This window comes from Protobothrops mucrosquamatus, unplaced genomic scaffold, assembly GCF_001527695.2.
Source record: "Protobothrops mucrosquamatus isolate PMUCROS unplaced genomic scaffold, P.Mucros_1.0 scaffold_149, whole genome shotgun sequence".
Classification (NCBI taxonomy): domain Eukaryota; kingdom Metazoa; phylum Chordata; class Lepidosauria; order Squamata; family Viperidae; genus Protobothrops; species Protobothrops mucrosquamatus.
The window spans coordinates 402,464-427,092 of NW_015386225.1; the positions used below are offsets into that span (position 1 = coordinate 402,464).

The following is a 24,629-nucleotide window of genomic DNA, read 5'->3' on the forward strand; positions in this document are numbered from 1 at the left end:
ACAAAGCAAGGCAAATGGCTTCAATAGAATAGTCCTTTCAGTGTGGAAGAATCTCTCAAAAACATGTACATTACTAGAATTTATTATTTTTCCCACATCAAAAATATGGTAAAGGAAGATGAATAGCACAAGAATAAGTGATAGAAAAAGTCTGGCTTCCCGAAAAAACCTACCCATGATGGTGTGTGTTCTGTGGTCATAGGACCGACAGTACGTTTGGTCTCTACAAGGAGTATATTTCACAGTTGTTTGGCTTCACCAAAGGCATAACTAGTGAATTCTGTTGCTAAGATAATACATGCTATTCACATTTAGACATTGTGTTTTTTTTAAAAAAGACCATTTTTATCCATACGCTTGCAACGTCCTCTTAGTGTGTTATATAGCACAAGTACACTCAGAATTTATGCTGCCAAACTGTTCTGAACCCAAGTGCTTTATTGCTATGCAACAAAGGTATGCAACCTGCTGTCATTCAAACATGAGGGACCCTTTGTAGCTTTAAATGTTTTTGCCCCTCAATAAAAAGTTCTATGCATTGTATATTCTGTGAATACAAAGGGACTTGCTTCCCAAGTTGTATAAAAGGCCTATTTTGAAGGCCTATTTTCACTGCATTGTTAATAACCTCCTTTTAGCTTTGTTTTGTTATTGTCAAGTATACTTAGTGTAACAAATAATACCTACAGTGAATGAATTTCCATATAGGTCAGTACTGACATCTTGTGGCCAAATATATTTTGATGTATGTTTTTGTTGATATATATGAGACAGAGACCAAGCAGCAGTTTCCTAAATTTCTATATTTTATCAAGTTTCTTTAGATATAGATATAGAACAAAAATAACTGTGTAAAAGGTAAAATGTCCTCAAGTCAAGATTGATTCCTAGTGACTTCCATATCCATGTTGAATTGCCTTTGCTGTCTTCTGTGTCTCAGGTACAAAATAGGTGAGACCTTCTTAGTTTTTCAAGATTGCTAGGTGCTGCCACCTAGCTGGGAGATAGATATACAGTTATCCACCTATATTTTTATTATTTTATTTTATAAATATGGCCACTTCTGTTTTCAAAACCACAAGCTTTTTCTTTTCATACTTCTTTTACAGACATACTCCACATTTTTACAATCATTTATATGTTGTATAATTAAATTATTTTTAATTATGCAGAAAAATTCCCCACAAATACTTTTTGTTATACTCTTCGCCATCCAATTGTGAATATCTATATACATGAAGGAGGAACCTCTTCAAAGAAAAGAATTTAAAATTTTGAATCTGTTCTTAACATTCTGTAGTTCAGCATATAAACAGAAAGTCCCTGTTCTTTTTAATCCAGCACTACAATTGATTATCCTGAAACAACTAATATCATATATGACAGATCACTGTAGTTACTTCCAACTGCAGATGCCTCATTTTGAACTACTAAATAATACTGATATCTAGCACTTTTACATGGTGAAACAACAAGCATAACCTGGAATTTGCTTACACAAAGGTCTAGAGTACTTTTTAATCTTAAGTGGTTACATACAGCATGCTTCAGTAGAGAAAGATCCTAATGTAGGGTAATCTCATGGCAATAAATATGAGTACCTTGGGCACTGCATACAGATTTTAATGGACTGTCAGTCAAGTCAAAAGAACCATCTGCCCGCCGAGGTGGTAAGTGCATTCGATTCTGCCCTGCCTCTCTCTCAGGATACGTCTGTACAATAAGGCACAGAGAAGGCTGAACAAGAACATCTCTTAGCATGGCTGAGTTCAGGTTTTCAGCAGCCTTCTTATTAATTTCAACTATTTCATCACCTGCTTTCAGACCTGAAAAGGAAAAGGGACATATTAAAGCTCAACAAGGGTTGCTCTGTACCTAAATGTTAGGATATTTAATTTCCTTAAGCCATAGACAACAAAGAACAAATCCTTTCATTTCCTGTACATTCTGTATTTTGGGATAAAAAGCATTTTACTGATCATTAATGAAACAGTTCCAGACAATATTCACAGATGCATTCTACTATACTTATCTAGTCCAATAGTACCTGAATCGCAGTAAACCTTGGGATATATGACAGCCAAATACTAAGCACAGTTTGTAAAGAAGTCACTGCAGCTATTCTATTCCTATACAAATACTTTGAAATTATAGAAGCACGGTGTTTCTGGGACTTAAATGATGCTAGAGATGGTCTTTGCTATGGAGATTCAAGTTCTAGCACTGAGTGGTGGGGTGAACTCCCATCACTTGCCTCAGCTTCTGCCCACCTAGCAGTTCAAAGGCATGTTATATGAGAGTAGATAAATAGGTACCATTTGCAAGGCGACTTTAGTGAATAAGTATTCAACATTTTCCACATGTAGGGATATAGGGTGAATAAATGAGGGGAGAGTATATAGTTTGGCCTCACTCTTTTTGGAGTCAGTCTATTTCACAGATTTATTTATCCCACTCCCATACACAATTGTTCATCACTCTAGGAATGTTAAATTGCATAGGTCTGGATAGAGAATTTGTAAGATTATATATTGTAATGTTTGACCAGAAACTCAGCAACTTCATGTACATAACTCAGAATTCAATGAACCGTAGCTTTGTTACCTGTTAAATTAGGAAAGATGTTTAAAGATATAATAAATTTAGGATGGTGAATTTTCAATGGCAAAAAAGGTATACACTAACCGGTTATTATATATACTGTAATATCTAAAAGATGATGAATAGATATATAATTTTAAAAGAATTGCTGTTTCTTATAGAGATTCACAAATTATTTTTACACAGTACAAGAGAAGAATACCAGAGGAGGAAAATCCTTGAATGCTGAAGATATTTTAGAGAAGAACATATGACACAAGTTCTAGCATCATACCTTTTTTAAAAGCCAGACCTGTTTCTTTGACACTATTGACATGGAGACGACGAATCCCTTCTTCTTCTATAGAGGATAGAGAAAAACCTGTTAAAATATAAACAAAATAAGAATATTTGTTAATATTTTAAGCAACACATTTAAAATGAAGCATTTGATTCTCTGCAAGCAAACTATTTTTATTTGCTGATTCCCACACAAAAATGAAAAAGGAAAAAACTTATTCAAGTAATAACAGAATAGCACAATAAATGATTATTAGTTATACAACCATTTCTTCAGATTATAACACTTCTCCCAGCAGTAATGTTTATTTGCTTGAATGTTATGGTTCTGTTCTTCAGATTTTGCATACATACAAAACACATATATGTTGAGAAAATTGGATAGGTTAAATAGCATGTATACTCACTTGCAGTCAGATGTGTATACTACTATATAACAAATGCTGTAAAATAGGACTCAGATGTATTTTTTTTAATTAATGACACAAAAAATTCAAGTTTATGTAGAATCTTGGAAACAATAGCATGCAAATTGGTCGCCTTTGGTTTTAAAAGTTCACCATTAAAATCTGGCAGTCATCAGGAAAATCAACAATATGTATAAGAGAAAAACAGCTTTATTATATTGGATGCTAGTTTGGAGATTTTGGTATAAAAATATTTATAGTATAAAATGGAGAAACAGATATTAAAGTGAATCACTCATGGGATCATCAATCTCAGGATTCATAGCAGAGGCTGTGATGCAATATCTAGAAGCTATACATACAATTCAAAGTATGGGTCCATTATGTAGATGACACCTTCATCCAGTGGTGGGATTCAAATATGTGAACAACCGGTTCTCTGTGTGGATGCCACTTCCGGAAGTCCATTCTGGGCCTGGGCAACAGAAAATTAGCTGCCGAAGTGGTGCAAACCGGCTGAATCCCACCACTGCCTTCATTGTAATAAAAAAGGAACAATTACAACAGGCACGTGAGACAATGAACAAAATCTTCCAAGGAATAACATTGACAAGAGAAGATGAAAAAGAGCATACTACTCTTCCTGGATATCCTCACCAGAACAGGAAATGATGGCAAATTAGAAACCCACGTCTATCAGAAAATAACACAAAGCAACCTAGTGCTCAGCCACCAAGCAACAACCCAACTTCTCACAAGAGAAGCTATGAAAGAACATTATTCAGATGAGTCCAAACACACTGCAGCAACCCAGTGTGCCAGAAACAAAAAACAGACCTATAAAACATATTCCAACAAAATAGATACCAACACAACTTTATCAAAAAGTGCATAGCCACATAATCTGCTTTAACATAACCAATACAACCTATGAAAAGGATAACACACCCATGAATCAAAAGGATTTCAGAAATAACCAAGAGACTACAACTACACGGCATCACTGTAGCACACAGCCAACTAAATTCCTCTAAAAGATCTTAAGCAAACCAAAAATCCTAAGGAAAAAAAAATCAAGAATCATTTTCAGTTTACAATGCAAGGACACTGTGACTGAAGACAAAGGAAGGAATTGGCCAGAAATATTATCTATATTATTCTACAGTAATATAACCTGAATTAGGCCTGTCATTGACCATCTGCTGTTTTATAAAAGTGTGCTGGAAACTTAATTGCCTTTATTAAAGATGTCATTGATAGCATCATTATTTTCAAAGCTATAGTAGTGATTCGTGTGCAGGATGAAGCTTTTCCTGGATTGTTAAATGAGATTATTCTTTCAGACAGACTATAAAGAGGGTGAAGTGTTTCCCTTCAAGAAAACATGATGCAAACAAAATTTCATTTTTTTTTAAATTAAGAATGTACAATGAATTCTCTGAACATTGTTGTAAGGTCTGGAGTCAGCTATGTGTGAGCTGGGCAGCTATATAAATTTAATAAATAAATGAATAAAATAACCTAAATTATGCCTAAATATGCACCAAGCCATGACAAAATAGAGGAAAGAATGTTTTGGAGCTGACTTTGTGCAAAAACAAGTGGGATTCCTCAGAACCACATGATGTTGATAAAGAAATACAGCTAGAGGTCAATAACCCTAACTCTTTGCCAGCTACAAAGGATATCATCTTGAAAGAATAAATGGTTAATGGTCCAAAAGAAATCTTTAATAAATTGATATCTTTTTCTTAAGGAACTTCCAAAGAAAGGTCAACTAGTGAAAAAATGTTCTTCTTAGCATTTGAAAATGCTGCTTAGAGCTGCCACATGACATTTAAGAATGGAGAATATCCTGCTATATGATTGTACTTGTGAAAAGTTTATGGAATAATAGTTGACATAATTCTAGTGATGAAGCTGCACAGGAAGCAAAGACAATTTTTGGCTGCTTCAAGTGACATCAAGTATCAAATCATTGAAAGTAGTTATTCCATTTCACTCTGCTTTGATCAGCTGCCACCTTAAGTGCTACAATTTGGGACAGATTCAGAACAACAAGTTCAGGCTCAGAGAACAACAAGGATGATGGGACTAGATATGAGGTCTCATAGAGAGAGACTGAAGGAGTTGAGTTAGTTTAATTTTGAGAAATGCTGGGTAAGATGGAATATAACACTCTTTTCTAATACTTGAAAATATATCACACCAAAAAATATCAAGACCTTCACGCACTCAAGTGCACAACAGGAATAGTAAATTGAAGTTAGCCAGACTGAAAAAAAATGTATGAAAAGGTTTCTTGAAAAGTGTTAAAAACTCCTGAAAGTTTGACAGTAAAATCAATTATAAAGAGAGAATGTGAATTAACCTTCACTAACTGGCTGAACAGCAATCTTTTGGGAATGCTTTAATTTGGAAGACCATAGGGAATGAACTCAGTGGCCTTTTATAATTTTATGAAAAGCATCAATGTCAATAAACATAAATGCATATATCTACATACAGTAGCAGCAGCTTTACCCTTTCAATGGAAAAGTACGGGTTTTTTTTTTTTAATATTCCTTTCAAATAGAGATGGGCAGCCTAGAACTTTCAGGCTTCATGCAGTCTAGAAGCATCGTGTTTTTCTCTCCATGAACCCCAATTTTGTGCTACTGAAATTGATAATAAATGCTAAAAAATAGGGGTATGATTTTTCTGACAAATAGTAGTGAAAAATAAAACACAATAGGTGTGTTGGATTTCCAAGAGGCTTAACAAACTTAACAAACATATATTATTGGCATTTGAAAGAAGCATTTAGATACATTTAGAATTAAGGGAAAACTTCCTGACAGTGTGGATAATTAACCAGTGGAACAGCTTGCCTCCAGAAATCGTGGGCGCTCCATTACTGGAGATTTTCAAGAAGAGATTTCCAAGATTTTTAAGAAGACAGTCACTTGTCTGAGATGGTACAGGTTCTCCTGCTTGAGCAGGGGGCTGGACTAGAAGACCTCCAAGGTCCCTTCCAATTCTATTCTATTCTATTCTATTCTATTCTATTCTATTCTATTCTATTCTATTCTATTCTATTCTATTCACTGTATTTGTAATTTAATAGTGTACTGTATGTCAATATATGGAGATTTACCAAGGTATTGTGACCACCATATTGTATTATGCACTTTAAGCATATACAATATGTTTTGTGCTCACTATTTCATCAAATTTCCCAAGTGAGAAGTTGCTACTGCAAATTTAAATTGTTCTGTTTTAAATTTGGAGCATTTGGAAATCTTTCGAGTATTTTGAACTTGGATGACCTTTAATATGAGTAAGAAGCACCTCACAAATCCTTGAAACAACTCATTTTGTAATCAAAGCAGCAGCTTAATATTCAATATGGTTTTTGTGTGAAATTTCACATGTTCAAATGTTGCAAAATACAATGCTTTTCATACCTTTACTGCATTTATACCATCATAAGGCAAGGGAAAGTATCTAATACACGGAAGCATCTATTAATATGTTACTCTGCAAACTCAATGTCAAAATTTAGCAATAAATATTCATCATATAAGCCTCTACCTTCAAATGAATCCAGCATTGCTGGGTTACACCCAGATCTCAATGTTTTGCCCCACAGCTGTATAATAAGCTGTTTAGGGATTTTAAAATACTAAATATTAAATCACAGCACTCTAGATAAATGCTACAGATGTGAAGGGTTTGCTCACTGAAGTAGATTGGAAACACAATACAATAACATAGGATTTTATTTTATTATTTAATTCAAAGACTATTATTTTTAGATAGTAGAAAAACTTGAAGATACACTGCACCCAAACCAACAGGGTAGTTTTGAAAAGATATTGCAAGTACACATCAAATAACAATTCTAAATATGAAATTGTTACATTTTCTGAAAGTTTCAGCATTGAAGATTAATGTCTTTATACTTAGCAGTGCACAATTTTATCCCCTAGCTTCAGTGTGAAAAGTTACTTTCTTTCTCCCCTGAAAAGTGGATTATTTTTCAGCGGCGCCCCTTTCTGTATTTTATAAATGGAAAGATGGCCAGTAGTATCACAGTTAGCCACCTAAAATGATTGTCCTCAGATCCGGCTACAGACTAGATTCAATAAGGCTTTTAAAGATTTCAGCTTCATAATTCGCAACCCCCATTACCTGTTCAGAATGCCATGGCTTGCAATCAACACCTCTAGAAGATACTAGACAGAAGAAAGCTGCTGTTGTGAATATTAAAGTATTTTATGATACATGTGTAAGGGAAAACTTGATATACAAATGTATACAAATATAAACTCACCATAGTTATCCAATGTGTCAGATTTTTCAAGCTGAATTTGCTGTATAATTTTCTCACAGATTTCAATTTCTTTATATAACTGAAAAGCCAACACATTTTTAAAAAGAGTTAGTTACANGCAGACTGGGTGGGATAAAAAGTTCAATCAATCAATTCCAACTTTGCAAGATCTTTTTTTTCCCGCGAGAAGTTGAAATTGATTGATTTATTGAACCTTTTTTTTTCCACATGGCGGCAGAGGCCTAAAGCGAAAAGGGTTTTATAAAACCCAGCTGAAGGCCTAGGACTGGGGCGACGACACGCGTGCCCACAGACAGGGCTCTGAGTGCCGCCTCTGGCACCCGTGCCATAGGTTTGCCACCACTGTTCTAGGGATCAGTATATATGTATTTCCCAGTCACATTACTTCAGAGCACTGTAAGATTATAAAATGTAAATCTAACAATATTTTGAAGCATTTCCTCCTACTTTAATTTATGCTCCCTAATGCAAGATATATTTTTTCTTCATCTTTAATGTCTACTTTCACTTCTTCCTTCCATCAATATCTATTTATTTTCCTCCTTTTCATACAATATAAGCTAAGATATTAGTGAATAAGAGTGACAGTAATGTCAGCATGTCCTAAAATATCTTATTTCTTAAATCTAATGTCATGTATTAAAACTACAATTCTCCAAATTCCTAAGCAAACAGAGGTGTTGCCTTAGCTGGGAATTCTGAGATATTATAGCCCCAATACATCTGAAGGGCTTAGTTTTCCTTATTATTATAAGCAAGGGGACTTGAATTCAAATCCTATGCTCACTAGTGATATTAGCTCAGCTATAAACACTCAGCCTATCTACTTCTGTGAACTCTCTGAAGGATGGGACAATATACTAAAAGTAAGGATGTTCCTTTATTCCACTATACACAAGCTCAATTTATCTTGCTCTATATTTAGAGTTCTTAATATCAAAAGGAGACAAGATATGGTAGCAGCAATCTCTTTTTTTTTCCTAAGTTCTATTTGAAATAATATATAGGAGATCTATATAAGTTCAACATTACCAATTCATAAATATCTTCTTCTGCCTTTGGTATGTAACATTCCATTTGGTTTCCTATAAAGAACTTGAGACGCAGATAGTGAGCTGAGTAATCCAACTGATGTGCCTGAAAGAAAAAAGAAAAAAAATGTCCATATCAATAAACATTTTCTTTTAGTGAAATGCATCTCTTAATGGAGGGAAAAGTTTGCTCTAGTTAAAAGGAAAAGTTTAAAATTATTGTCTAAACAGCCCAAGAAAAATACTTTATTGATGCTCAAAAGAGAACTGGTCACATTTGACTCCCTAATTTGAAAAGACAATAACATTATTCTGAACGGAAACATCACCAAACATCAGATCTGGGTGGAAATACATGTACTAAACATAATACTAAAATTAACCAGTTTCTTTCTCTTATTTCCCAATAAAAACCTCATGTTACGTATAATACAACCTAGTTTGCTACTAAATGTATCCATTGTCTCTAAATAGGTCATAAAATATATTATATCTGAGTATAAAGGGGAACATTAGTAACATAAATTCTATTTATTATGAAAACATTATTCTGAAACAAACCATACTTGATGAAATCCCAAAAAATTTTCTCATCTAAAATAATTTATATAAATAAAAATTCATTAGTTATAATTAGCCATAGGTTATGGTACTTTCAAGTTAATTGCCCATTATTGATTAAAGTAGACTAAAAATAGAGTTGATCAATGATGACCATAGGTGCCATTCCAAAGTTATTTCTTAACGGGCTGAAATAATTACAAAACCAAATCAAACAAGTGTATTTTCTTCTCATCGAAAACATTATGAGCCTAAATCTGCTATAATGTTCATTTAGCCAATTATATCAGCCAATGTCCTTATTATTGTACCACTAACTTGCATATTTCTCTTTCTTACTCTTGAATGCCCTCAAACATTCTTTCCTTCAAATGAAAAAATACAAATCCTTTCTTTAAAGAATTGCCCACTGTGATTAGCTGAAGACATGTGTGTTCTCCTGCCCTTTCCCAGACAGCAACCCCATATAATAATGCAATAGGAGGTTCTGTGCTAAACAAAAAAAAAGCCAATCTTATTTTTCTTCTGGAATTAAAGGCCCAAGAGGCATAACCAAGGGTAGCACTGCCATATTCTTGCTGAGATCAAAAACCACATAACAGGAGCTGCAAGGCTGCATTTCAATATCTTGGAATTAAAAGGATGTTTGATAACTTACACACACACATTTTTCGTTTTCTTGATTGGGCACAAAGAAAATGACAGTGTCTTGGATAAAAAAAAGCTGGGGAAATTAGGACTGCTATTCACCCACACTCCTAAAGACAATAGTTATTCACATTAAGTAGGCCTGCACAAATTCTATTCTGAATCACACAAATTAACAGTAAACAACAACAACAACAGGAGTCTTGTAGCATTTTTCTAACAAGTTTTAGTAAAAGGTTGCAAGTCATGAAAACCTATGCTTTTAGTATTTTGTTAGTTAGAGAAGGTGTACTAGACTCCTATTTCTATACTACCATAGATTAACACAGCACTTGTCCTACAATGTTTTCTAATTAATAGTATCTTATGGCATGAGTTCCAGTGTGGCTTATTACATTTATACAAAACAGAAGATATTGTCTTGCCCAGAAGTGCTCATTGATTACAATCTTCCTTTGTAATCAATTCAGAGAATTCTAGGCTATATTCCATTATGATTGCAAGCACAATGGGAAGCCTCTGTATCTTCTGGAATGCAGCACCCACCCAAGACAGATGAAGAAGATTTCTTCCTCTAACTATAAAAAAATCATATTTCCTCTATGTACTGAGCCTGAAATTTGTTCTTTGCTTTGTAAACCTCTACAGTAGACTGAAGAAAGAAAGCCATCTCATTGTGTGCAAGCAAAAGTTCATATGTGCAATATCAAAAGTTATCTTCTGCTTTATTGTTCTTAATGTCCATCCCTTCCAAAATAAATCCAGATAAATTCAAGCTACCAATAAGAAAGCAGATTAGATACAACATGTATTGATGAAGACATTGTTTAGAAACCTGAATATTTCTCAAATGCATTAAAACAGAACTTCAGAGGCCAGGACAAGAACAAAGAAATAAAACCACATGAATGGAATTGATGACCTCCCAATAGTCTTTTGGGAGTTACTGATCCATGGGAAGCTTGTGTACGTTCTGCACCTCATTTAACTTCTAAATGCAGAAACCAAAAAGACGTGGCAGGAAAATTCAGTCTAAAGTGAATAGACTAATTAATATCTTGGGAACATCATACTAAATACTGATATCTATCATAAAAGGCTGATTTTGGACATAAAAGGCAGGTTTTGGACATCTTCTTATTGGAGGGTGGGGAATTTATAGATCACTTTGTATGAGGGAGACATATGGGAAGAAAGTTAAGGTATTTCTTTTCCCTAACACTTCAAACTTTAGGACTGATATTATTAACATGGAATAGTCTCTTTTTTTTTATCTTAAAACAGTAGACTTGTTATTAGTGGTTACTTGGACAGGATTAAACTGCTTTCCAATTATTGAATTCACACATCAAGCTAAGCTCATGATTTGTTTAAACTTCATCTATAGAATACCACAATCAGCTGGGTTCTCACAAGACAATAACTTAGCATGACATAAAAACCAGATCAGAGTGACAGATCCATTTAACTCTGCATTCTCTGGACTGAATAGTGGTAGGTTCAATTTTAGACAGTAACCTTATCCACATCTGCTTGGAAATAAGAGGGGTGGAATCCACTTTTTTTAATATAAAACTACATGGTGTTAAATTGAGTATTGGGTCTCCTTTTGTACATACCATCAAAATCAAAGCATATTTATGGCTAGCAGTAATTACAGTCCTGAACATTTAGCAAAGGTTAGAATTTTCATCTTTAGTTCCCATGATCCAGGTAAAAATTACAATATGGGAGTCTTTACAACATCTAGAGCATGAAGAAGCTATATGAACTGTAGAGCGTGAAATGTTTACTATACCAGAACTCGACTGATTCTCAGATGGCAGATGGCAAACTGATGTGAAATGATGTGGTTCAGAGAATTAAAGGAAAAAGAATGAGCTGAATGCAAGAGACAGAAGAGAAAGATTCATTAGTAGATGTTACAGGGAAGACAGAACCATCAGCATCTTCATACGTAGATAATTCAGAAAGAAAGAGACAGATACATAGTGTGAATCACAAACCAGTTTAGCCAAAGTGAATTCATTTAAAACAATTTAACACTGGTCTCATACAGTATAAACTATGTGCTTACATTTTACATACTGTAAACTAAAGAAGGGGAAAAACTTCTCATGTTCTATCTATGCTATGTATACAAGTTATTACCTGTACAAAATTACTATCTATATAAACGTTCTAAAATAAAATTATTGCTAAGATCACTGTTAAATGTTTTCTATTGTGTACATTTTTAAAAAAATATCATTTTATTTTTATAAATAAGTGTTAATGAAATATTTTTCTTCAAGAATATCCATTTATAGAAATCTATTTACTAAATGATATATGATTTAACTAAATTAGAACCTTTTCACACAATACATGCAAGTCTCCCTTAAGATATAATTTAAATACAGAAAATACAGAATATCATGTAACTTCAAACAGTTGCTGAACAAGAGGTTGTTGACCGAAGACTACCTGCATGCAGACATTATTAATATGAATGTCTCACACAATCAAGGTTTTAGCATTTTATTTAAATGGGTAATACCCTGCATGCAAAGAGATAAATTACAGGAAGCTGTGAAATGCAAGCATATCAGAGCAGCTATTTTCTCCAATATTTATCACCTTTAGAAATGTTTTCCACTAAATCATCTAAATTCAGATTATACTGACACTGAATTTAATTGGATTAAAGCTAGTTAGAAATATAATAGAGTATAATGAATTACAGCTGAAGCATTTCTCCCATTCCTATCTTTCAACAATATATTAGGAAGGAAAGCAGATTTCAGTATGATTTTCAAACTTAAAATCTTCAAGTGTACACTTTCCATGCAGGATTTATTAAAATACAGATAATTTAAAAATGGAAAATGCCCTGCTTTATTTTTTATCCAATGTATTTGCATATAAGGGAAACATTCACAGAACTGCTGGCTTTAGTGGAAATGCTTTGAAATTGGAGCCATCTATCAATAATTTCTTATCATTTCAAATAATACCATTTGAATTACCAATTGGATACCAATTCTATAAAGTTCCCCCCACACAAACACACAATTGTATTTATTTATGTATAATTTATTGCTTTACCTTGCAAATCATTTCCAGGACATCTCTTGCTGTGTCTCCTGGGTGGATGACAGTCAAAGCCGACTGGTTATTTGGCAGGCAATACCATGATGGTGTAAAATACTCATGGACCCAGATGTCAGAGTCAGGATTATGAGGATGGACAGTAGTGAGGGCTACTTCTTTTTCTCTCTGAAAAAAGAATGAAAAAAAATTCTGATTAAATGTAACTCAGCTTTTCCAATTAAGAACAAGCTTATTAAGGTAGAGTTATTTTCTATCAAATGAAATTATAAAATCGAATGCATTTTATTACACATGGGGAATTAGTCACCTGATGCTGAATAGAAAAACCTAAGGACTGTCTGCAGATCCTCCAGGTGTCAGTTTTCTTAGCAATTTCCCAACATTTGGGGAAAGGATCACTTACTTTGAGGGAACAATTTCATACGTGCATTGGATTCCCAATTTCTTGCATGTGTTGGAGCTGTGCCCCTGAAGTTAAAGCTAACATTTTCTTGTATTAATACGATAGAAATAAATCAAGGTGATAAATTCACTATGGAATTGGCTGATTTAGAATTACGAATGCCCTGTGGCAAACTATAGCATTCATATCAAATGTTTGCTGCTTTTGTAAGTTTAAACTAGACCCTGAGGTTACCATTTCTATCAAGTGATGGATGTATGGAATTCCCATTAGTTTTAAATGGTATCACACTGTTAAATCCCATTTGCTCAATTAAAAATATGCCCACTGGCCCTAAGTAATAATGTTTCAAAATCTAGTTTCAGTTATGTACATACAATACAAAAAAGATAAAACAGAACTGTATTTACCAAAAATGAAGTCTCACTAAACTATACATACTAATCAACTATAGAGAAAAATTAATTAGCTGAGGTCTCTATGAAGCTTCTTCAATATGAAATGGAAATATTCCATTTATGTTTAGACTTTATGATTGCATATCATATTACCTGATATTTTTCTGGAAAAAGTGTTATATGTTCAACTATATTTAATGTTAGCATTGAAAAATTCAGTATTGCCCTATTTAAGAAAGGAAAGAGGGGAGAGTTTGGAAAAATAAAAAATAAAATTTAAATATAAATTTAAAAAAAAAGAAAGGAAAAGTATATTACTGGTGCACAAACAGACATAAACACACATGTAATGGCACAGATAGAAAGTTGATAAATGTTCTGTTGTGTGCAGTAGGAAAAGTAAATGCAATGAGGCTCTTAACATGAAGGAACACAAGTGGAAATCAGAAGTGTCCAGGCAGCAAAGTAATATGTGAAGGAGAATTATATTTGCTATTGATGAAAGTCTCTGCATTTGGCTTTGCATGCATATCATTAATAATATAGTTTATTAATAAGGAATAGAGCCCTAGTGACTGTAATATGGTATTTTTTTCTTCTGAATTCTCTAGAAAATACTACAAAAATTGGTCCTTTCTGGTAGCTGTGAGGCTGAGGGGTTTTTTATATAAAATAAAAATAGTGCAGTATAAAAGCTCTTCACCGTTTAGAAAAGGTCTGGAAAAGTACCAAAGCATGTTGGATAAATGATGATATATACCATGATGAAGAAAAATATTTTGACAACACAAGTCAGTTCAACAAAAAGTAAAATCAACCTTATAAAATGAAGGTATATATTTATCCAGAGAGGAGAAAGCTGATCAGCATAATACTTTGTCTCAAAAACAGATGTTCACCGGAACACAAGGAGAATGCGAGGTGAAATGAGAACTTAAGCACATGTCCAGTCTTGTCTGTTTTAGGTCAGTTTCCATAATATTCAGGCCATACACATGAAGGAAAAGTGGACTCGACTCTTTTGAATGCAAATACAATTGCCACTATAAATGAGCTTGAGAGCGGAGAGCTGTATTCTTGTTTAAGTGTACACCCATTTCAGCTTCACTTCAGGGTCCTTTCTGAACATGTGAATGCAGGAGAGGAGTGGGAACAGGACTGCAAAACCAGTCCATTTTCTATCCACATATTCAGTAAAAAGTCAAAATGGGACATAAAGTTCCCCTATGTTAGTTAAATGCTTGTTAAATCTAAACTGAGATCTGATCTAGCAGAGTAAATACCCGAGTCTTTATATTCTTATATAATCTGAAGGGGAAATACTTAGTTTCATATTCCTTTACGTAAAAGGAGGTGTCACCATAGATTTGAAAGCAGAATTCAATTCTACTTCAGCTAATTTCTGCCTAATATGCATGAAAATCTGTAGACTTCTCATAATAGCAGGTTCTTGGCTAAATATTTTTCATGGGAAGAAGTTTCTATCGGTGGTAGTCCTGTTGCCATTTTTAAAATAAACAAAATTCTGATTACTTCTGTGTCCACCAACTACTCATTTAAATGGCAGCGAATATTTAGAAACTTTCCTATCTCTAGCAAACAGACTTTGAACTGAGCTGTCATCGTAGTTTCGAGCTTTGCTTCTTCTTCACTTCCCCTTCACTTCAGATTTTCATTTCATATCATTTCACTCTGCTTCACTGTACTGGGTCACAAACTAATTGAACTCCTTCTGTGTAAATTAATTATATTCCTTTTTTTTTTTACCTTGCTTTCCTGCACAGTGTCATCAAATATTCCTTCTAAAGATTTCTTTACAGAATCAGTTCCTTCGCCAAAAACCTTCAAAAGACAAAGAAATTGTGCTATTTTAAATACAATAAGATGATGCAAATACTTGCTAAATCTGGAAACATTTCGTGTTGATAGAAGAAATGAAGAAGGGCTCAGGAGGAAAATTTGCATATCAATTATATTGGGATAAAATTAGTTTCTAAGTACAAAAATAGCTAAATTATTCTGGTTACCTGGTCTTTTCAAACAAACCCCCAAATGTACTCATTCTAAACTCAACCATTTGGGAAAAGTGAGAGTTACGAGCAAAAGACAGAAAAACATTTTTTTCAAACCAGAAGTAAGGGATGTTAATAGGCAGAACTTATAAATTGCAGCCAAATATTCACTATGGTTTATAAAGTAGTGTCTCTAAATTAATTCCAGTCCCAAAGAAACGCTGTGTGGATAATGTTAAATCATTCATTAATACTTGCAACACATTATTCCTTTGTTGTGTTAAAATGCAGGAACTGTAAATTGATGAAATTATATTAGGGCCAACTCATACATAATTTTCTTAATCTCACCCAGGCTGTTCAGCACACAGAATGTGAAATCTGAAAAAGTATCTACAAGATGACATGTCCTTTCTTAGAAAAGCTAAGATATAGACTTGCTAGCAGTTCAAAAGCCCAGATTTCAACTTGCCTCCCTTTGCAAATTTAGATTTTATGGATGAGAGATGGATGAGAAAATCTTGTCATATTTTATTGACATGTGTTTACTATAAAGTTAAGCAAGTTGGATACACTGCTAAAAACATAGCTTATTTTTTAATAAACCTAGGACACTTGATTAATAATTAATCATACTTTTTCCCGCAGGAAAAAATTGTAAAGAAACCACCATAGCTTCAAAACTACGCGACCCAGGAATGGGAAATAGCTTGCATCAAGTAGATCACAGGGAACATAATTTTCATCTGTTACATTTAATAAACCTTGGTGATGCAGAAAGCAGACATATATTTAAAGTTTTAAAAATTGTGGAGAAGATTGAAAGACAGAACACATACAATAATGGATTTGTGTTACTTGTGTTTAATATTATAGTTCCTATCTGCCCTACATCCCGACAGAAAAGAAAAGAATGTGATAATAAAAAGACCATCTTCAAAGCCTCCAATTAATTATTAAGCCACGTGGGCTACCTGATTAATGCTTGGCCTCCCTTGCTTTTTCTTTGAAGCAGTGTCCAAGCCCCAAAGAGAAGAAAACCGGCTTCTTCGTTTGCTTGCTGATCTTGACATTACCTGTGTTCGTCTTCTGACGCCAGATTCACCTGTGCGAGCTGCCACCTATCAGCCATCAAAAGAAAAAAATCCCTTAATTAAGAGATTCACAATAATGCCAAGAAATACATATCTACCCATATGTATTACACAAACGATTATTTAGGATGAGATAGATGTGCTCAATACTTGCTCAAAATAGAGTTTCACATACATTGCACCTGCCAAGAGAGCAATGGCACATGTGCCATAATAGCACTGCATCGTTTTTTTTAAAAAGTTACATTTTTCAAAGATCCAAACTTAATTTGGGTCTCTTATTAAAGGCAATGCAAATACTGCAGCAGCATCAAAGAAATGCTTATCGTCTTAAATTGGAGGGTTAATTTATACAATTTGAAGATTTTGCCTTCTCCAAATGGAATCAGTCCATCTGGTGACATGCAGTTGGGAAGAGTTATTGTGGCTCCCAACCAAAGGCAATGCCATCATCAAACATCCAAACATCAAACATTATGGTGGCCTCCTTCTTGGAACATCACAAACCCAGAAAAAAGCCAACCATTGCTGGTATTATTCCAGAAGGCAATTAAGATCTGGTTCTCCTGGTTCTCCTTCTAGGTTCTCCTGGATGGCTTTTGAGAGTGGATAGATGAATTGCCCCTGAAAAACTGGTACTAGGAAATTTCTGATTGTGATGGGTATGGTATTGTTGATTGCTACGGTTGTGTTATTGCTGTTAAGTATTGCACCTTTGAATTTTTATTTGTTTCTAATTTCTAAGTTAACCAAATTACTATAATAAGGACTGTAAGCCACTTAAAAGTTATTTTAATAGAGAATATTATAAGTCTTAGATAAATAGTCTTTTTTGAAAAATATAGGAGACAACAGAAGGTCTCTTAGTTCAACAAGTCAATTAAAACTGTTTATATGTGAGTTGTACTGACTCTGCCGCTTATACTGTTGGTCTTAATGATTCTTTCCTTTTCTGCAATAGAAGTTTTTTTCTTTGATTGGTGAGACTTAGATCTATTAAACTTCCAGAAACAGGAGCAGAAATGTTTTTCTACTCTTTTCTCTTTCCTCCCCATTTCCCCAACTTCTGTTCATGCAGTCTTGGAATTATAAATTTATAATGCAAAAGAAAAACACCTATTAAGGTAAATCTATGTTAGTCAGGAATTTGGAAGAGAAAGAGAAACATTTGTCACAAAGAATACATTTGGCTTTTTATGGCTACGGGAGCAGAAACCAGATGTTGCATAGCAACAGCATTCACTCTGCACCAGGTGATACGTAGTTTAACAAAAATAACCTTCAAGTTAAACTCACCAGTGCATGAAAAGAGGACACTGAAAAGATTCCAAGACGACCCATTGCATCTTTAGTTGGCCGACTTGCAAATGCAAGTAATGTTTTGGGATTTGGCAGTTCTCCTCCTTGAAGACTAGCTAAGTAACAACGATATCGAAAGAGGTCCATCTGGAACTGTTCTAAGTTTTGTTCCCAAACAAAGATCTACAAGAAGACAAAATAGATTAAGGAGAAAAAGTATATCTTATATCAGGGTTCTTCAAACTCGGCCCTTTTATGACTTGTGGACTTCAACTCCTAGAATTCCTCAGCCAGCGTGCCTGGCTGAGGAATTAAGGGCCAGGTTTGAAGAACCCTGTCTTATATCATACAAACAGATCACATTTTCCATGAAGAAGGAAGAATTTGATGTTCTAAACGAAGTAAATATACTTATTTCGAAAAAGGAAAAGTGACAGAGATCCTGAAAGAGCTGTTATTTGGATGTTAATGAGATTACAATTTTAAAAAGCAGAAGTGTCTTAAGTTTGTCATGGTTTCCATAGATGTCCAGTTTCAATTTCTTCTTTATTGTGGCCAGATTCTTCACTCAAAGATCCAAAATCACTTAGAAACTGTTTTCATGTAATATCATAGGGATAGGAAGACACCACTTCAATAGAAAAAGACTCTCTAGACCATAGGTGTCAAACTCACCACATTATGTGATGTGTCGCGACGTGTCGTGATGTTTTTTACACTGCCGGAGCTGGGATGGGCGCAGTCTCCATATGATGCAACTGGCCTGTGGGCCGGTAGTTTGATACCCCTACTCTAGATTGTTGACACCATCAGTTTAAAGCCAATGTTTATTTATGTAAAATAAATAAAATAGTCTGGGGAGTATTAAATTTCACCAGTTGTATCATCATTTGTGTTCTTCACCTTGCTAATGGAAAATATTTCCAATAGACTGGAAATCCCCATAATGTAGGTGGTCCTCATTTAATAACCAGTCATTCAACAACCATTCAATCTTATGATGGCGCTGAACAAGTAGAACTTGCAATTGGCCTTCATATAACAGCAGAGTCATGCAATCCCCTGCCAGCTTCTGACAAAGTCAGTGGGAAAGTTGGCAGAAAGTTGCAAGTCATGGTCACGTGAAGTCCTCCCCTAATGACCTCAAATTTAACAACAGCAGCCAGAACTGCCATCACTAAGCAGCACTCATGTGATTTTTTTTTTAACTTATGCTCTTATCATTTAATGATGGAGTTTCTGATTCTGATAAGTGCTAAATGAGGACTATCTCTGTATGATACAGTTTTCCTCTGGATAATCTGTACACATTTAGTAGTCGAAGATAACTCAGCACAGGAGGTCAAATATGTTTACTGAATACATATTTGAGTAGAATAGAGCTGGAGGTCTTCTAGTCCAGCCCCCTGCTCAAGCAGGAGAACCTATACCATCTCAGACAGGTGATTGTCTGAAATTTGGTTGTTTATTTATTTCTGTTGAGGTTCCTTCAGGAGCTCAATATGGCATACATTGCAATTTTAAACATACTTAGGTGAACTCAAAAGAGACTGTGCTCTATGAATTTACATATGATTTTAATCCTTAGCAAAGTCAATCAAAAGTGATCCCTTTCATGTGGGAAGCTTGCATTTCAAAACAGAAACCAGACTGTTTCTTATTTACAAAATTCTGACATAACAAATTTTGAGAAACAAAGTAAAAAAGACAAGTCTAACAACTTTTCAGTATTGCGTAAGAAGTACGTTAGGTCACCTGAATTTAATTTAGAGTTGCATATTGAATACATTAAAGTAAAACTACCTGATCGAGAATCGTTTTCTTTTTCTTAGAGTCTCTAACTGAAGACAAGCTCAGGAAATGCATTTCTCCCATTTTCTTCATCTTCTCATCCATATCAATCTTCTGCTCCAGTTTTTTAATTTCAGTTTTCAACAGTTTCACAGTATCTTCTTTGTGGTGTTGTCGTGCTACTGCTGTGGCACAAGCAGAATGAACTGCTGTGATCCAATTCTCTAATTCTGTTTGGCTAGAAGTCTATAAAATAGAGAGGCCAGAAGCATCTTGTTTAATATAAGCTGTTTTAAAAGATTCTGCTTCAGTAAACTTTGTAGATATTCGTGAACATGTTGTTTTATCACCTTGTATTTAGCATTAGAACCAAAACTAACAACTGCAGAATGTGTCATTAAAACTAAAGAATCATTGTGTTAAAGAAAGCTTCCTAGAACATCCCCAAAGGAATATTCAATGATTTAGACTAGCGTTTTAGAGGCAGCAAGTAAATATTTATAGCATAACTATTTGTTTATAATAATAAAAACTAAATATTAATATTAGTATCATTTAGCAACTTTATAAATGATCATAATATTCCATAATAACTCTATCAGCTTTGTAATTAAATTATGAAACAACTAATTGACAGAATAACCCACATCAAAGAATAAGTGACATGAAGAGTTTTATTAGATCTATATGACTTTATTATATAATAGGCATTTATCTCCACCATTGCTACCACAATAGTTAGTAATAAATATGAAGAAGCAGGAAAAAGAAGAAGAAACCAATAGAAGCACAATAGAAATTAGATGTATAAAAAGAAATGCTTATGTCCCTGACACAGCGATAAAACGATTTACCCGTTTTATTTCCTGGGAAGGTTGAGAAATGAACAAAATTTGATTTTAAATGCCCTTAAAATAGAGCTCAGGACTGAACAACCACTTCTAGCTAGCTAGATTATTATTATTTTTTCAGAATACTGTATCTATTATATTTTATTTATTTATTTATTTATTTTATTACATTTATATCCCGCCCTTCTCCTTGCGGACTCAGGGCGGCTAACAATCAAGTAAAAATACACAGATAACATTACAAGATTAAAAATTAATTAAAAAGGAAATATTTAACTGTGATCTAATTAAAATATAATTAAAACCCCCTCTAAAAATTTCCCCTAGGCCAGTCCTGCAAGCTGGAATAACCATGTCTTAAGGGCGCGGCGGAAGGAAGGGAGATCAGGGAACACCCTGATCTCTGGGGGCAGTTCATTCCAGAGGGTGGGAGCTCCCACAGAGTGAGGTGGATGGAAAATAAAAGAAATAAATAAATAAGTTGCAGTTAAAATGAAGAACCAATTGCTTGGTTAATAAATTTCCATAAATTTATCCCCTGGCTACTGTCTTCCAGCATTATATCACTGCCATTAAAAAAAATGAAAAGATGTATGTATGAGATTTGAAACCCCTTTCTAAATCTTCAGTTAAGGGTAAGTTCTTGTAACCCTTAACTATATTTAATTTGGGTGCAGACATAACTGGAAGATGCATGAGAAAACTTGCAATTAGATCATGCGTGTAAAAAAGGGAACAGAGGGTCTATTCCTGGATCTATTTTTAAGATCTACACACGCAAAATGTTACAAATAACTAAGATTCAAAGTCCTACCCAGAAATCTGTTAACTACATACTAATATTTATTAACTCTTTCGTCACTTTTCTTTCACCTGTTGTATATTTTAAAAAATATTTCACTGACTAATGTCTCCATTTCTAGAAACATAGTCTGTTGCCCACATACTTCCTTATTCATATTTAAATATGTAATAACCTTCAGTAAACAAGCTAAATAATGGGGAAATAATAACAACAATATGACAAGCCAAGTTCTTGGGAAGGACTCGATAGGTGGATAAAAATGCCAAATTCAGTCTAAACATCTGGCTGACTGTGTGACCAACTATAATAACAATAGCTGTTTTAGGTGAATTGATATGGAATAACTATAGAAAGAGCACATAACAAGCTTCATTAGCTGGAAAAAGCCAGAACAATTCTGGTTGACATTGGATATTGACAACTGTAAGTGAAGTTTAAATTACAATGCTTTACTGCATCAAAAATTCAGTGATCAGTGTTTTGACTGGTCAGTGACAGAAAGGGAATGTAACTATTATTTAAGTTGTCTCAGAATTAAGTGAAGTAGGAGGGTTGAGCTATTACAAACTAAGCAGAATTTAGTTTTCTATTATTCTGCCTCCAAAAGAAATGTAAAACCTTATAAAGAAATGTATGTACCTGAAACATGAGCATGCCATTTTAAGATGTCACAGGCATCTGATTAACACCAGATGTCTTTCAAATTTAATGGATCCGCGCAGGTATCCATGGTAGCTGCCTGTCTAAAGTGGAAATCAGTAGGAGTATATTTGGAGGCAAGGCAGCAAAAATTGTGTCAGTTCTTTGAGGTAGGTCAGGAAATAGACACCAGAAGAACTATACAAGCTCAATGTCACTGTTATGTAATATAACAACAGAATCTTGACAGTGTTTCTTTCTCCTTCCTTCTTATGCTAAAGAGAGTCAAGGAAGGACAAGCTTGAGTCTCTTCCTCACTTCCTCCAGTCTTTCCTTCTTTGATGCTTTTGTAACTACTATTATGTGCCTTCTTCAAAGTTACCTCTGAACCCACAATAACATCTATTCTTTGCTTATGCTAAGTAGCAATATTTTTTACAGTTTTGGTTTGCATTTAGTTTCATCAGCAGTTTCTGCTACATATTGAAGTCCTGAATGAGATGAAAATGGCCAAGGATCTTTATATCTGAAATAATAAACAATAACATCTCATAAATAAGACTTTTGTATTAACTTTATATGCTACTTGATACTATTTATATGCTATTGTAAATATTCATGAATTATGTGGGCAAAGGTAGATTATTACATTTAAATTATAATGCATATTTTTTATAAATTTTTACAAATCAAAATTGGGGAGGTATAATAATATGCAGATTAATTCTACCATAATGTGTTATATTTATATATTTCTTCCTACCCACAATTTCTCTCCTAAATCTTAGGAGAAAGAGAGGGAAGGAAGGCCTGATAGATATACCGGTGACGGAAATGACTTTATAATTAAAACAAAACATTATAATTGGCTTAGCACTAGGAGGGCCCCTATGTATTTAACAGCTATCTGGCCCATTGTTTTCTAACCTTCTTTTTGAAAACATTTTGTATCTTTACAGACTTATTAGGAATAAGATTGGTACATAAGTGGCAAATTCACTGAAACAAAAATAAACTCACTGAAGGATACTTTGCCCTTCACTACTAATCTTCCTTAGCAATATAATAATAAAAATAATAATTACTAACAGTAATATATTAAATACATGTATATACCACATGATTGACAGTATCCTGATAATTTACAAATTAAAAATAAGAAAAAAAGAGGGGAAAAAAGAAAAGTAAAGATGGTAAAAAGCAGAAACAAAATAAAACCATGCAATCCAAAGGGGACTTTTCTCATCCTTCGCCATCCTTGCCAAAGGCCTGGATGAACATTGCCCTGTCATTGCCCTGTAGGGTAATGACAAAGCACCTTGAATCACACCTTGAATCATATCTGCAAACTAGCTGGCAACTAGCGCAGCTTGCAAAGCAAAGGGTTACATGAATATCCCAAGACATGCCCATCACTGCCCTCAATGTTATCTTCTGGATCAGTTGACACTTCTGGGTGATCTTCAAGGGCAGCCTCATGTAGAATACATTGTAGTAAGTAAGTCATAACTGACTAAAGGCTCCCTTGATCTAGGAAAGGGTGCAACTGGCACACCAGATGAAGCCTTGCAAAGTTCTACCTGGCCACAGTTGCCACTTGCTCATTGAGCAGGAGCTCTGAGTTTAGTTCAAATGGCACCCTATCCTTGAATGGTGAAGTACAAGGTTAGAGATGAAATATCCCCAAGTCTGGGCAGCCCAAAATTCAAAATCACTTGGTAGAAGTGAATCAGAGATGGTTGCATCCCATCGCGGTCTTTAGGCATTGGGGCAAAATCTTGACAGTATCACTTGGCTAACCCAGGGTCAAAAGATATAATTTGGTGTCATCAGCATATTGATGATACCAAACCCCAAATCAGCAGAGTGATTGAATGTAGATAGTGAAAGGGATGAGAGAGAAAACAGAACCTGAAGCATCCCATAAAGGAGGATTCTAGGGAGCAATCTCTCCCTTACCCTCATGACTGGAACTGATCCCAGAGATAGGACGAGAACTATTATAAAACAGTTCATGCAATCCCCAACCAGCCAGCTCAGAAGGACATACTGGTCAGCAGAGTTGAAAACTGCTAAGACATGCATGAGCACAAGTATAAATATGCAGAAAACGAAGAATGTCAGCTCTAGGATGCTCCTCAATTCATGCAGGCTATGCAAAAATCAAATAGGCTGAAACCCACATGAATTAGTACCCCAACTCAGTATTTCAGAATCTTCAGCAGTATCCAGAGATTTTTGGCAAATGCACAAATTGAAATTGCTCACTGGTTGGAAAAACAGTGCTATACCTATTCTTTAATAGGAGAGTATCTCTCCATCTAAAAAAGTAAACCTTTACAAAAAAAATATTTTATGATGCCTTTAGGCAATTTTTTTCT

At 34.3% G+C, this 24,629-nt stretch overlaps 1 protein-coding gene across 1 annotated transcript in view; it reads right to left on the reverse strand.

Moving 5' to 3' along the window:
- Nucleotides 1-24,629, reverse strand: part of TIAM1 (T cell lymphoma invasion and metastasis 1) — a 98,707-nt gene that overhangs the window by 34,812 nt on the left and 39,266 nt on the right. The window contains exons 5-13 of the mRNA XM_015819409.1: nt 19,966-20,199; nt 18,160-18,345; nt 16,744-16,890; nt 15,525-15,599; nt 12,951-13,121; nt 8,656-8,760; nt 7,603-7,681; nt 2,876-2,962; nt 1,602-1,826 (exon numbers count right to left, since the gene is read on the reverse strand). Coding sequence (XP_015674895.1) covers nt 1,602-1,826; nt 2,876-2,962; nt 7,603-7,681; nt 8,656-8,760; nt 12,951-13,121; nt 15,525-15,599; nt 16,744-16,890; nt 18,160-18,345; nt 19,966-20,199 — 1,309 coding nt within the window. The remainder of the gene's footprint in view (nt 1-1,601; nt 1,827-2,875; nt 2,963-7,602; nt 7,682-8,655; nt 8,761-12,950; nt 13,122-15,524; nt 15,600-16,743; nt 16,891-18,159; nt 18,346-19,965; nt 20,200-24,629) is intronic.